Source organism: Pungitius pungitius, chromosome 5, assembly GCF_949316345.1.
Source record: "Pungitius pungitius chromosome 5, fPunPun2.1, whole genome shotgun sequence".
NCBI lineage: Eukaryota > Metazoa > Chordata > Actinopteri > Perciformes > Gasterosteidae > Pungitius > Pungitius pungitius.
In genome coordinates, this window is record NC_084904.1 from 11,425,400 (window position 1) to 11,439,758 (window position 14,359).

The window sequence follows — 14,359 nt, forward strand, 5'->3', positions numbered from 1 at the left end:
CTGTTTGCGGCGTGAGATGAGGCTGACCGCCCGGTGCTGGGGGCATCAGATGGTCCCGTTAACTACACCTCACATCTCCGACATCCTCCATGGAATTTTTTACGATGGCTGAATGTTAACAAACCGACCGCAGAAATGTTGCTTAAACACCTAATTTCTCGCCTGAAAACGTCCTAAAATGACATTCCGTCCCTTGAATATGGTAGTATTTATAAACTTGGACGGGCGAGCCTGGACTTCAAGGCATATTTATTTATTTATGAACATTTATTAGAGGATCAACCCCATGAGATGCAGCATCTCGTTTTCATGGGGGTCCTCCAGATCATATCCAATCGACAGAACAACGTGGCAACAGATTAGTTACAATGAAAAAAGATAATCATAATAAAAATAAAGATAAAATCAAAAAACAACAAAAAGGAAAAACCACACATACTCACACACACACACGGAAGCTCTCACTAACCCCAAACCCAAACTCATCATATATAAGATGTTATTGATAGACAACTATATATAGCATAATAATCCCACATACAACTAACAAAGATAACATCACTATGTACATTCATAAGCTCATTCCAAAATATATATATACAGTATATACTGTATATGCATAAATAATATGACACTCATCAATGTTAAATCTGAAACGCTAGTAACATAGACAAGTATTTTGAAGATGTGTTAACAGAGCAGTTCGAAAAGGAAAAGACGTAAGCGAGCGTATGGATGCGTATGGATGCAGGAAGGCTATTCCAGTCACGAGGAGCTCTAACACAGAAAGCATATTTCCCAACTTCTCTGCTAACTCTAGGAACATTAAAGAAAATCTGTTCATTATGACGAAGACTATAATGTGAACTGTAAGGCACTAAATATTGCGATAAATAATATGGATATTGGAAGTAAATACATTTAAAAATTAGCTGAAGCCAATGATAGAGTCTTCTGGCTTAGGGTGCAAGCCAGGACAGCTGTTCATACATCACACAATGATGTGTCCTGTACTGGCAGCGAAGGACGAATCGACACAGGCTGTTATACGTCACATCAAGAGAGTGTAGACAGGTAGCAGTAGTGTTGGCATATATAATATCTGTATAGTCCAGAATAGGTAGCAACAGCTGAGAGACTTTTCTCCTCCTAACCTCATAATTAAAGCAGTCTATCGATTGATATAATGTTTTAAGACGAAAACAGAGTTTATTGTTTAGCGCATGTACATGAGTTTTAAAAGAGAGATCCGTTTCCAGCCAAACACCGAGATATTTAAATTTTTGGGTTGGCTCTAGAGGAGACGAATCCAGAAAATGCAGCTTAAGATCAATTCTATCTTTCTTCTGTAAAAGCATCCTGTAAGATTTAGATTTATTCAGCAGGAGTTTATTAAATGACAGCCACTGCTGAACAGAGTCAAAGTCATGTTGCACTGAATTATTTATGTCTGCAATGTTTGGTTTCGAACAGTATATAATTGTATCATCTGCATACAGATGAATGTCACATCTTGAACAGCTGAAGGAAGGGCGTATGATTGGCGCATTGCGCTGTTCAAAATCAGCGCTCTTTGCTTCCGCCTTCCGGTGTAACTGACATGCCTTCCGGTGTAACTGAGATTCTCTCAAACTGTATACTGAGATTCTCTTACATTGTATAGTGAGATGCTCTCATGTTGTATAGTGAAATGCTCTCACGTTGTGCAGTGAGATGCTCTCACGCACACTAGTGAGACACTCTCAATAGTCTCAATAGTGTGTGTGAGTGTCTCAGTAGTGTGTTTGAGAGTGTCTCAGTAGTTAAGTCCTAAACGGCCCCTCATACATAGTTGTGCTGCTTAGTTACCCTCCCTTCCCAACTCACAATAATGACTAGTATTGCTGCCATGCAGTTCATAAGATTTATTTATTCCAACAGTTGTGGAGGCAATACACGTCATGGTGAGCCTATAACCAATAGGCAATGATAAACAAATCAAAGTGAATTTAATATTTTATATTTTATATTTATTAGTATATTTCCAGCATTTCCCCCCAAATGGTTATTATCTTGATGCGAGTGTGCCCATTGCCTTGCAACGCACGCAATCATAAGCTCCGCTGCCCGTGACTGTCACGCCCCCCAAACACAAATAACATTTAAACACATGGCGGGGTCACCATGTTTATTTGTTTTAATCTTGGTTTTATTTCACCTGGGATTTATTTCGTTGATCAAAGTTGTTGGGAGAAAGATGTGTTATTGTAGCAGACGTGCGCAATAACACACGGACACCGGGCAGCTCAAGTGTATGTTTCTTTATTTTTCAAGTGTAATACTGCGACGTCGCTCGCTTGCTCCGCACTCGCTCCTGAGTGTCGGGTTCAGCGTCCCTCTCCAGACCAGCTCACTGTTTTTAAGCACATGCCTATAGGAAAGGAGGGCCTGTTTGTGCTCACTGGGAGAGATGTTCATGAGAGGAACGTGTTGGTGCAGTTTATCGTGAAAAAACATAAAGGTTTGAGTGCCTTTACCACTGTCAGTCCAGCTTTTGTTGCAAGGCCCCATTACCAAATAATGGAAGAGGCTCAGTCAAGTCCTGGGTTTCTAGTTTTGCCCTTTGTCTCCTCCCCACTCTCCAGCTAACATGATCTAATTCTGTTTAGTAACTGTAACAAATAGATCAATGCTGTAGATCACTTTGTCATCACTATTATTTAATTGAAAACACTTTTACGCACCATTATTGCAACTCTTATTTTATTACCTGTAATAAAAATCTCTGCATGTCTCACATATTAAATGGATTATTGTATTAAAACGAGGGCTGTCAAAAATAGCGCGTTAACGGCGTTAATTAGTTGTTTTTTTTAACACATTTCACGCATGCGCAGTGTGACAAATTATTCAGGTCCGGAAAGAACCTCTTCCTCTAGGGAATGCACTTCATCCTATACAACACATTACTGCCACCTGCAGGCTGGGGGGGGGGGGGGGTGCTAGCGGTTTTCTTTGCAGCGCCAGTCTCATTGTTTTCCGTTCTAATTGCCGCGCTCGACTTCAAGGTGTAACTTTTATTATTGTTCGGTCTGAAACGGCGCGCCCAGTGACGGATGGTGCAGCAGTATTGTTGTTCGGGTGGAAATCAGGAGAAATTCGGGAGAAAGGTCGGTCCGGGAGATTTTCGGGAGAGGCTTTGAAATTCGGGAGGGTTGACATGTCTGGTCATCGCAGCCCTGGACCATCAGGAGCCCAAACTCGTTTTGTCGCAGCAAAGTGGCATAAACTGCAGAGGCTGGAGACCCTTCTAGAGCCATGCAGGGAAATCAGTCTGTAACTTATCAAATAACATTGATTTTAGGGCTGCAACAACGAATCGATGAAATCGATTAAAATCGATTATTAAAAGCGTTGGCAACGAATTTCATTATCGATTCGTTGTGTCGCGCGACTATTGTGTTTGAGTATTAAAAGAAAGTTGCGCGCGCCGCGCAGAGCTGAGAAAAAAAAAAGTTGAGCGCTCGCGCTGCAGAACCGAAGAAAAAAAGCTCCGCCCAGCAGAGCTTTCCTAAGAAAAATAAATAAAGAGCAGAGCTGATGTAGAGGAAAGACCATCGGAGAGACCCGTAATACTGTTCAGAAACATGCGGAGGAAGAGAAGCCAATGCGACCTAAATCCTCCCAGGTATTTCACACTGAAATGGGGGGTGCGGGTCCTAGCGGGCAACGGGGGCGGGGGGTGCTGCGGTTTTCTTTGCAGCGCCAGTAGTTTTCCGTTCTAATCGCCGCGCTCAACTTCAAGGTGTAACCTTTAGTATTGTTCGGTCTGAAACAGCGCGCCCAGTGACGGATGGTGCAGCAGTATTGTTGTTCGGGTGGAAATCAGGAGAAATTCGGGAGAAAGGTCGGTCCGGGAGATTTTCGGGAGAGGCTTTGAAATTCGGGAGGGTTGACATGTCTGGTCATCGCAGCCCTGGACCATCAGGAGCCCAAACTCGTTTTGTCGCAGCAAAGTGGCATAAACTGCAGAGGCTGGAGACCCTTCTAGAGCCATGCAGGGAAATCAGTCTGTAACTTATCAAATAACATTGATTTCAGGGCTGCAACAACGAATCGATGAAATTGATTAAAATCGATTATTAAAAGCGTTGGCAACGAATTTCATTATCGATTCGTTGTGTCGCGCGACTATTGTGTTTGAGTATTAAAAGAAAGTTGCGCGCGCCGCGCAGAGCTGAGAAAAAAAAAGTTGAGCGCTCGCGCTGCAGAACCGAAGAAAAAAAGCTCCGCCCAGCAGAGCTTTGCTAAGAAAAATAAATAAAGAGCAGAGCTGATGTAGAGGAAAGACCATCGGAGAGACCCGTAATACTGTTCAGAAACATGCGGAGGAAGAGAAGCCAATGCGACCTAAATCCTCCCAGGTATTTCACACTGAAATGGGGGGTGCGGGTCCTAGCGGGCAACGGGGGGGGGGGGGGGGGGGGGGGGGGTGCTGCGGTTTTCTTTGCAGCGGCAGTAGTTTTCCGTTCTAATCGCCGCGCTCGACTTCAAGGTGTAACCTTTATTATTGTTCGGTCTGAAACAGCGCGCCCAGTGACTGATGGTGCAGCAATATTGTTGTCCGGGTGGAAATCTGGAGAAAGGTCGGTCCGGAATATTTTCGGGAGGGGCTTTGAAATTCGGGAGGGTTGACATGTCTGATTGTAAGATATGCAAAAGCGGCATGGCCTGGCACAGGAGCACCACGGCAATGATTCATGATTTTGTGCCTAATATATTTAATTTGGCGGCTGTAAAGTATACATCATGCGATGTGTGTATGTTTTTTGTGTTAGTCCATTTTATTTGCTTACTTAGGGATGTTCAAGGAGCAATCTGTTAGTGCAAAACATATTTAGAAAGTGCACACTCAGTTCTATTTTTCAATAAAGGGTTGGAAATTAATGTTTTTACATTTTTTATTTTTTTATCCGATTCATAGATTAATCGAACAAATAATCGACAGATGAATCGATTATTAAAATAATCGTTAGTTGCAGCTCTAATTGATTTGATTATTTTCTGGAATGAATTAAACCAAGTCAAATATCAATAACATGTAAAAACAATTTTATGTAAAAAATAATAATGATGATAATAATAAGGATAATTATGTATCTGTGTCCTGTTATTTATCTTTAGTATGCATTTCAGAAAGAAAAAATGGTTAGGATTAAGGTGTAATTGCAAATAGTGATTAATCATGATTAATCCACTGAAAATTCTGATTAATTTGATTAAAATTATATATAAATTATATTGTCACGTCTTGTTTCTGTCGTTCCCCGAGAGCTGCGTAAAAACGCTTTTTTCCCGGCCCTTCACCGCGGGAACCAGGCGCTTGTTTCCGGCGTCGGAGGCACGCGTGGCGGCTTCCTCCACCCCGGACGAGACGCCACTCTCACGGTCCAGCTTCAAGGAACTGGACGTGGTGAGCGTGGAGGCAGCGGAGGCTGACGTCGAGGCGCCTCATTCCCCCGCTTCCGCCCAAGAACTGATGGAGGTCCTCACTCGAGCTGCTGATAAACTCAATATCAGCTGGCTGGCGGATAGGCAGCAGCCTACTACAAGCGGTAAGCTGCATGAATGGTTTCTGCCTTCCCGTAGAGTATCTCCATGCTGGTGCTTGCCTTCCTTCCCGGACGTCCACGCTGAGGTGTCGGCGTCCTCGGGGAAGCCGGTGTCCGCTCGCGTTTACAACCCGCGTGCGGCTTTGTATTCGTCAGTAGCTGAGGCTAAGCGACATGGCTATGCTAGCATGCCGTCCGTGGGCTCGGCGGCAGTGCAGGCGGCTTCCTGCCTGCATACGATGGTGCTACCTCGCGTTAAGAGCCCGTCGGCGCCACGTCTGTCTACCACTCACGGTGGTAGACCCTCAGCAGGCTCTGGTATTGGAGCGAGAAGTACAGATCCTGCTGCGGAAGGGAGCCATAGAACGAGTTCTCCCCCCAGACAGAGAGTCGGGCTGTTACAGCCGCTACTTCGTCGTTCCAAAGAAGGATGGTGGTTTGCGTCCGATACTAGATCTGCGCCGCTTTAACCGCGCTGTCGCGAAGTTGTGCTTCAAGATGCTCACTCTCAAACAGATCGCGGCACAGATCAGGTCGAGGACTGGTCTGTCACGGTAGATCTTCAGGACGCTTACTTTCGTATTCCCATCCTCCCACGACACAGGAAGTTCCTGAGGTTCGCTTTTGGGGACAAAACTTACCAATACAGGGCTCTTCCGTTCGGCCTAGCCCTCTCACCCCGTACGTTTACCAAATGCGTGGACGCTGCTCTGGCACCATTGCGTCTCCAGGGCATCCGCATTTTGAACTACATAGGCGACTGGTTGATTCTAGCGCCTCTATGTTGGGCTGGCGGCCCAACATCGAGGTGTTGTGCTTGCCCACATCAACCGTCTGGGGCTGAGACTCAACGCCAGGAAAAGCGTGCTGTCCCCAGTGCATAGGACCACCTTACTGGGCGTTATTTGGGATTCGACCATGACGCGGGCACATCTGTCTCCCGCTCGAGTAGTTTCGATCCTCTCTGCAGTCAAGCAGGCCAAGCTAGGAGACTATGGGCGTGGCCCTTGAGGGGACCCGCCTCTTAGGATCCGGTCTCTCGACCGAGGTCGTGGAGACAATCCTCCACTCTATAGCCCCACTACAAGGAAGGCGTACGCCGGTGGAGGCTTTTTGCCACTTGGTGTGGGGAACGACAGCTGGACCCAGTTAACTGCCCAGTTGGTTCAGTACTGGAGTTCCTGCAGGAACGTTTCTCTACAAGTTTATCCCCGTCCACTATCAAGGTATACGTGGCGGCCCCGTCGGCAACTCGTGCCCCACTAGATGGCCGTTCTCTGGGGAGACACCCACTGGTATCCCGCTTCCTTCGTGGTACCCTGAGGCTGAGGCCAGCAGCCAGAATCCCTTCGAGCCCACGGCAGAGGTTGCAGTGAAGTATGTGGCTCTTAAAACCCTCTTCCTGCTTACTATTTCTTCCCTCAAAAGAGTTGGAGATATGCAAGCCCTCTCGGTGGCCCCCTCGTGCTTGGAATTTACACCCGGCATGGTGAAGGCGTTCTTACTACCTTCCCCCAGCTACATTCCTAAGGCCCCGTCTACTACGGTCGCGCCTATCTGACGTTGGACCAGGCGAAACTCAACCTCCTCTGCCCAGTTAGAGCCTTAGACTTCTACGTCCGCAGGACCGCCCTGTGTAGGCACTCCGAACAGTTGTTCGTGTGCAGAGGATGAGCAAGTGGGTAGTTGAGGCCATCACACTTGCTTATGAATCGGCCGGCCAACCGGCACCTTTGGCTGTCCGGACCCATTCTACCAGGGGTATGGCGGCTTCTAAACCCCTTTTGTCGGGAAAAGTATCGCTGCACGACGTTTGCATGGCGCCAGGCTGGTGCTCTCCCCACACGTTCGTGAGATTTTACCGTTTGGACCTTATCTCTACGCCTGGAGCACAGGCGCTCACGTCTGAGTGTGCACATTAACTTCACACCACGATCACTTGCTCTTATGGTGGAGTGGGTATTGGCGTTCCCACAGCGTTTTTACGCAGCTTGAGTTCCCTGAGAGGGAACGTCTCCGGTTACGTATGTAATCGTAGTTCCCTGAAGGGAACGAGACACTGCGTAAACTTTGCCATACTCCCGGCTTGCCCGAGGCACTTGATTCGGCCTTTCAGAGATGAATGGTCCTGCCTTTCGGGTCCCTTTTATAGCGTCCTGGTCCTGGCGTCGCCCGCCTATGACGTACCAGCTCGCCATTGGTTAGATTTCACACGTGCTTCATGACGCGGTGTTGCGGCCCTGTTTTCCACAGCAGGGCCTTGTATGTGTGTATGTGCATTTGTTGTTGAGGTTGCTTGTGTGTGTGTCTCCCTTCTCCTAATTGACAGGATTTACCACCCCCACCCTCCCCCTGATTGGCTCGTTAGTGGTTTTCTCTTAATCCACTGCAGAACATTTCTAAAACATCCCTCCTTCTCCTCTGAGGGCAGGGGGGGTAAACAGAAAAAAAAGATCTATTTAAAAAATGTGCCCACTGCTCCCGGTTTGGTGGGAGAATCGTTTGTATTTGATTACTCAGTGGAGCCAGGACGTAGGCTGCATATCTACGGTCTGTAAACCAAATGTCAAATGAAGTGTTTGACTGTGTTTGAACTTTAAAAACGACACCGTGTACATCTGATGGTGTTTTGGTGATTCCCTCCCTTTTCCAAAAGGTGGCTGCTTGTAGGCTTTTAGGATTTTTTTTTTTCGTTTATCAAATCAATAGATTCAAAAAATAGAGAATAATGCTACGTTAAAATAAAGAAGCTCAACATAATCTATTTAATAAAACACAAAGATTATAAGCATGAATGGGTTTTTCTTTTCAAATATTTTTTTTAAACGAGATAAATGTTCTGTAGAAGTCATGGAAGATCTAAAAATGTCATGGAAAGAACAATAGTCACAACATATGCTGGGTCCAAAAACGTTTTGAGAAAAAAAGTAAAAAATATTAATGGGGGGAAAAATGCAAATATTTAAGGTCAATAAATGTCATGGACTGAAAAGTAAATTTATATTGCGTGTATATATATATATATATATATATATGTATTATATATTATTATTCTCACTGAGGGCCTTTTTGGGGCCTTTATCATATTCAAAAAGTTGTTAAATTTGGCATGAATATCTGGACTGTTAAAATTCATTATAATTTTTGGCTCTCTTTTTGGGTATAAAGAAATGTCTCTACAGCGCCCTCTAGAAATTTTAAAAAGACGACACCCCCGCTTGGACATGCATTTGTTTATGGGAAAAAAAGAAAAATGTTACTTGCCGAAAAATAATAGGTAATAATAGTTCCACATAATAATAGTTCCACCTTCCATGTTCCATGTTCCATGTTCTGTTCTCCACAGCATAAGAACACACGTTGGCATATTCAGTCAGTTAGTTGCCAGCCTTGGAACTGCACACACAGAAGTTTTTGCAATGTGGGCACGTATATCTGCCTTTTTTGGCTACCGCAAAGCCGACGACCTACCTGCAACCGTCAAAAGAGCTCGAGGTAAGTGAGCAATCCAGACAGATGTCTGCGTTAACTGGTGTTGATGGTTTATTGCACTTGTCAGGTGGAGAAGGCTGGGTACCTCAAGTAAACCTTTGAGTAAACCTCGGATTCTTACAGTTGGGACCGTTTTCTTACCGTTTCTTTTGAGTCTGAGGCGTGAAAGGATAAAAGAAGACCATTTTAATGCAGTTGGTGGTTTTAGTTCACTACAAAATGAATGTTCCTTTCTGTTTTTTTCCTCATCTAGATGACAACACACAAGAAGAAGATCATCGAGGAGCACTCAACTACCCTGACAATGATTCAGCGTCCACCTCAGCAGACACTGGTAAGCTGATCATGTGAAACTGCTGCTGGAGATGCTTCCCATCATCAGTTCACTAAACACTTGTTGTGTTTATCTAGATAAAGTTTAATCGTCTTTTCCTTCTAGTAATGTATTGCAGATGCATTGGTTTTCCCTCAGGATTTTAAATATCTTTCCCTCATATTATTTCAAGGGTGGTTTCGTAATATGTTTTACTCTTATGTTAAAACTTAAGACCATAATATCTGCCTTATTACAAAACTTATGCTGACATTGTAATCCCTGCAACCAAGGTACGATGTTGGGCGATATTGAGGAGACACGCATGTGAAGTTAAAATGCAAATCTAGAAGCACACATGAAATATAGAACTATACTTCTGCAGAGTTGTTAGGGTATTTCTCCCATATTGGCCTTTTTTGGGAGGATCTGCTAGAAATGATAAAATAATCCTTTAAAGAAGATTCAGCCAAGCAGAAAAGACCCACTGTTTGTTTATTTCTTTTTGCTGGTCTGTAGGAAGCTGCAACACCTCTGTGGAGGTTGTAGGCAGGAGAGGTAACAAGCGGAAGGTTACGTCTACTGAGAGCGGACCAAGGAGGAAGAGGAAGAGGAGGCTGGTCACAGAGGACCGCCAAGAGGAGACCAAACAAAGTCAGTAGTTTTAGGCTTTATTTTATGTACAGTGTCAAATTAAAATTGGGTAGAGTTTAGGGGACATATCGTCGCTTTCACTTTACAAATGTATTAAAACAACATGTTTGGATCTGCAGAAGAGTTTGAGGCCAAATATGAAGAACTGGATCCCATCGGAAAAGGAGGGTGGGGATCTGTGTATGCTGGTCGCCGCAGAGTCGACAACCTACCCGTAAGCGTTACACACACGTTCCCAAACACGCACCCAAACACACACTCTCTAACAAAAGTCTTGTTTCCATCTCGTAGGTTGCCATCAAACATATCACGGAGGTCTGCTACAAACATGTGGTGAGTGAGCAACAACTTCTGCTGTCAAAATGTTCTGTGTTCAAAACCTCTCTTATCCTCAACTTTCGCGTGATGTCACAGGACATCAAAGGCAAGCCAATCCCCTCAGAGGTCGCCATCATGTTGAATCTGGCGGCCGAATCAGAGGGGGCATCGCCGTACGTATCCATTCTGGACTGGTACCAGTTGGAGGGGCAGCTTGTGCTGGTGATGGAGAGGCCAATGCCCGCTAAGGATTATAATATGTATCTACATGAAAAAAGAATAAAGGAAGAAGATGAAGCCAAGGTGAGCCGTTGAGCTCAGAGTCACAGCGATGAAAGCGGGTCGACGCATCCTATTCTGATCCCTCGTCTCTCTCTTTTTGTCCGTTAGATCATACTGAGGCAGCTGGTCGATGCAGCACTCGATCTGGAGAGCAAAAACATTTTCCACCGGGACATAAAGTTGGAGAACCTTCTGATTGAGACGAGCTTGGACGTCCCGCGAGTTCGCCTTATCGACTTTGGAGCTAGCTGTTTCAACAATAAAAGGATTTACACTGACCTTTTGGGTAATATGTTAGACTCTTGCTCCTGTTCTTCACCAACCCGTCTGTGACTTTTACCCTGGAACGAAGCTTCGGGCCCTCAATGTCTTCTTTTATTATGTCTGTGTGTTCTAGGTCTGGACTGCCCAGAATATCACATGAGAATAGGGGACAGAGCAGGACCCACCACAGTGTTCCAGATCGGAGTGGTGCTGTATGATGCCCTCCACACAGAGAAAAGGTTTGACACCAAGAGTTTCATTCAGGGATTTCAGTGTCTCCCCAACAGAATTTCCAAAGGTAAGAACATTACACATGAACATGGCGTCTGCTCCTTTTATTTCACATTCTGATGATGGTCCTCATCTTTCTTCTCCTTCTCTCTCCAGACTGCAAGGACTTCCTCCAGATGTGCCTGAGAGTCCACCCCAACGACCGTCCAACGCTGGAGCAGCTCAGGAATCACCAGTGGCTCAGATAATCGAATAAGACTCCACCACACACACAAACATTTAGACAAAATGACATAGGAATGAACTAAAAGACATAAATACACTGATACACACTAACATTTAGATATACACAAATATACATATATATACACATATACACTAACATTTAGATATACACAAATATACAGATATATATATAAATACACATATACACTAACATTTAGATATACACAAATATACATAAATATAAATAAATACACATATACACTAACATTTAGATATACACAAATATACATAAATATAAATAAATACACATACACACTAACATTTAGATATACACAAATATACATAAATATATATATAAATACACATATACATAATAATAAATATATATAAATACACATATACACTAACATTTTGATAAACACAAATATATATGAATACACATATACACTAACATTTAGATATACACAAATATACATACATACACCAAATATCGTATTATTCATTTTGAATCTCGATGTCGATCCTCACCTTTCTTCTCCTTGTCTCTCTGGAGATTACCAGGACTTGATGAGAACGTGTCTTTGACCACACCTGACTACGGAACAGCTCACTAGTCACCGGATCATTGGTATTTAAATAATTAGTTATTTTGCTCTGAGGGGGGCGTCATTTCACGGAGTTCGGAGCATTCACTTATTTTGAGTTACTTTCCACATCCAGTTTTTTCGCGCTCATTCATTGACGAGCGGGATTTGTCTTCACTTACCGTGGCAGTGAACTAAGCTAAACGCCCAGAAGAAAGCTGTGTGGGATTGGGATATTCGTTTAAGAAGGTAAGAACCACATTTATCAATTTATAAAGGCTGTTTGTCATTATTTAAACCGTGTTTTAACGTTAAGTTAAGTCTCTCTTTTTAAAGACTTTTCTCCTCTAGATCATTCAACACCATCTTCCCTCACGGACACCATATCACTTCCTTCAAGTGACAGTGACCTTAGAGAACTGGGTATGACCACAGGCAGAAATAGATCCAGCAAAGAAGACATGAGTGTCACGGTTTGGGTCTGCTCTATGTCTTATTTTGTAGTTTTCATGTCTCTTGTGTTCCTGGGTGACTACACTTCCTGCCTTGTCCTGTGATTGCCTGATTGATTCCACCTGTGTCCAACCTTGGTCGTGACATTATCTACGTCAGTTGCCGTTGGTGCACGTTCGTCTGTTTTTTATCAATGAAAATGTTATTAATTTGCTCCCTTCGTAGATGTTTACCTTTCACAACACTTCTGTTTTTTGTCATTCCTCTGAACTTTCACTCGTAGTCTATATAGACATGTTGTATGTTTTTTCTAATAGACTGAATTGAACACTGAAACTTATTTTCCCTTTTCCTGTTATGCGAGTAGATTGTAGAAAATGCCTTGCTTAAGAAGCCTGGAGGAGAGGATATTCTTGAGGAGTACAAGTCAGAAAATTCACTAATGCACCGCACTCGGAGACAGCTTGTCAACATATTGGCGAATGATATGACTGAGAGACATGGGTAAGATATAAAAAGGAATTACAAAGAAATGTAATAAGACTGTAATCTTGTAATGATATAACTAATGTTTCTTGTACTAAAGAAATGATTAAAGATGGACTTTCTTCTCTCCATAGCAGGATTCCTTCCCGTCAGCAGAAGGAGAAGTATGCTCTGGGAATTATTACTCTTTCCCTCACTGAAGGATCCTTTTTCTCCAAAGGGCTATGTAAGTTTATCAACCTTAAGAAAACACAGCAGCAGATTTACAGTAAAGGGCTTTGGCGTTGTAGTTTTCATTCTAAAATAACTACTGTTTATAAAATTGAAAATATTTCAGAATTTAACAATCATGATGGTGCTCTGACTTGAAACTACTTGGGTTATAAGGATATTTTTTCAAATGCTAAAACACAAAAGCCAATCCTCTAAACCAAATGACCAGTTGTCTAAACACATTTACCAAATCTAGCCATCATTTTCCAATACCATAAACACATTTCACATCAAGACACAATTCACAAAACACAATCCTTCGTTCTCATAAATCTTAACACATTTTCCCTTGCTAAAACACAAGTTGCAAAAGAACTCTGCTCATATTCTCAAATGAAAGCTCATGTGATGCAAAATGCTTGCCACAGTCAGCAATATTTGAACACAATGAACAAACCTGCCGTAAATCATTACACATAACGACTCAAAATTGAAGACACTTGTTGCTAATGCTGTGACCACATGTATAAAAGCAAGTTCAGAGTGCAGTTTGCTGAAGATTCCAAACCAACACAATGGATGAAGGCAGAGTCAGGGGAAGAGGAATTCGAGTCAGAGGAGGGAGAAGAGCTGGCCATGGAAGAAGAAGAGGAGGCCAACAAGGGAGAGGAGGAGGAGGAGGCCAACAAGGGAGAGGAGGAGGAGGCCAACAAGGGAGAGGAGGAGGAGGCCAACAAGGGAGAGGAGGAGGAGGCCAACAAGGGAGAGGAGGAGGAGGAGGCCAACAAGGGAGAGGAGGAGGAGGAGGCCAACAAGGGAGAGGAGGAGGAGGAGGCCAACAAGGGGGAGGAGGAGGAGGAGGCCAGCAAGGGAGAGGAGGATGAGGCCAACAAGGGAGAGAAGGTCCAGGAGGGAGAGCAAGACAACCTCGCACCATCATTACGGACGAGATGCGAGCAGGTTCACCGTGGCCACCATTATCAGGGCATTCAGACAACACAACAGGTATTGTACTCTATTGCTTTCTTTGTCACAATACAATTTAACTGTGAAGTAGTCTATTGGTTTCAAATCAGTTGTTACTGTATTGTAAAACATGTCAATTGACAACACATGTTTCTTTCTTTAGAGTTGAAAGAATGCCACATAGAGGTGGGAGGGTTGCCATATTTACAGCAGCACAAGAAACCCTCATTGTGGATATGGTTCGTGAGAACCACCTCATCAGACTCCGGGAGATCAGAGACAAAGTC

The 14,359-nt window shown here is 43.7% G+C and overlaps 1 protein-coding gene and 1 long non-coding RNA gene across 3 annotated transcripts; both read left to right on the top strand.

Moving 5' to 3' along the window:
• The first annotated feature begins 5,487 nt into the window (after nt 1-5,487).
• LOC119225113 (serine/threonine-protein kinase pim-3-like) lies at nt 5,488-11,472 on the top strand. The gene is made up of 9 exons (XM_062562335.1): nt 5,488-5,594; nt 9,337-9,417; nt 9,916-10,050; nt 10,170-10,264; nt 10,342-10,383; nt 10,465-10,671; nt 10,759-10,936; nt 11,048-11,212; nt 11,302-11,472. The coding sequence occupies exons 1-9, from the start codon at nt 5,519-5,521 to the stop codon at nt 11,391-11,393; spliced, it is 1,071 nt and encodes a 356-aa protein (XP_062418319.1). The 5' UTR covers nt 5,488-5,518; the 3' UTR covers nt 11,394-11,472.
• Nucleotides 11,473-11,784: 312 nt separating this feature from the next.
• LOC134129066 (uncharacterized) lies at nt 11,785-13,753 on the top strand. 2 transcript variants are annotated; one of them, XR_009956254.1, is made up of 4 exons: nt 11,785-11,998; nt 12,091-12,203; nt 12,306-12,911; nt 13,028-13,752. It is a non-coding gene; the product is annotated as an uncharacterized LOC134129066 (long non-coding RNA). The 2 variants fall into 2 exon arrangements; XR_009956255.1 differs by having other exon boundaries at nt 12,091-12,911; nt 13,028-13,753.
• The last annotated feature ends 606 nt before the right edge of the window (nt 13,754-14,359 follow it).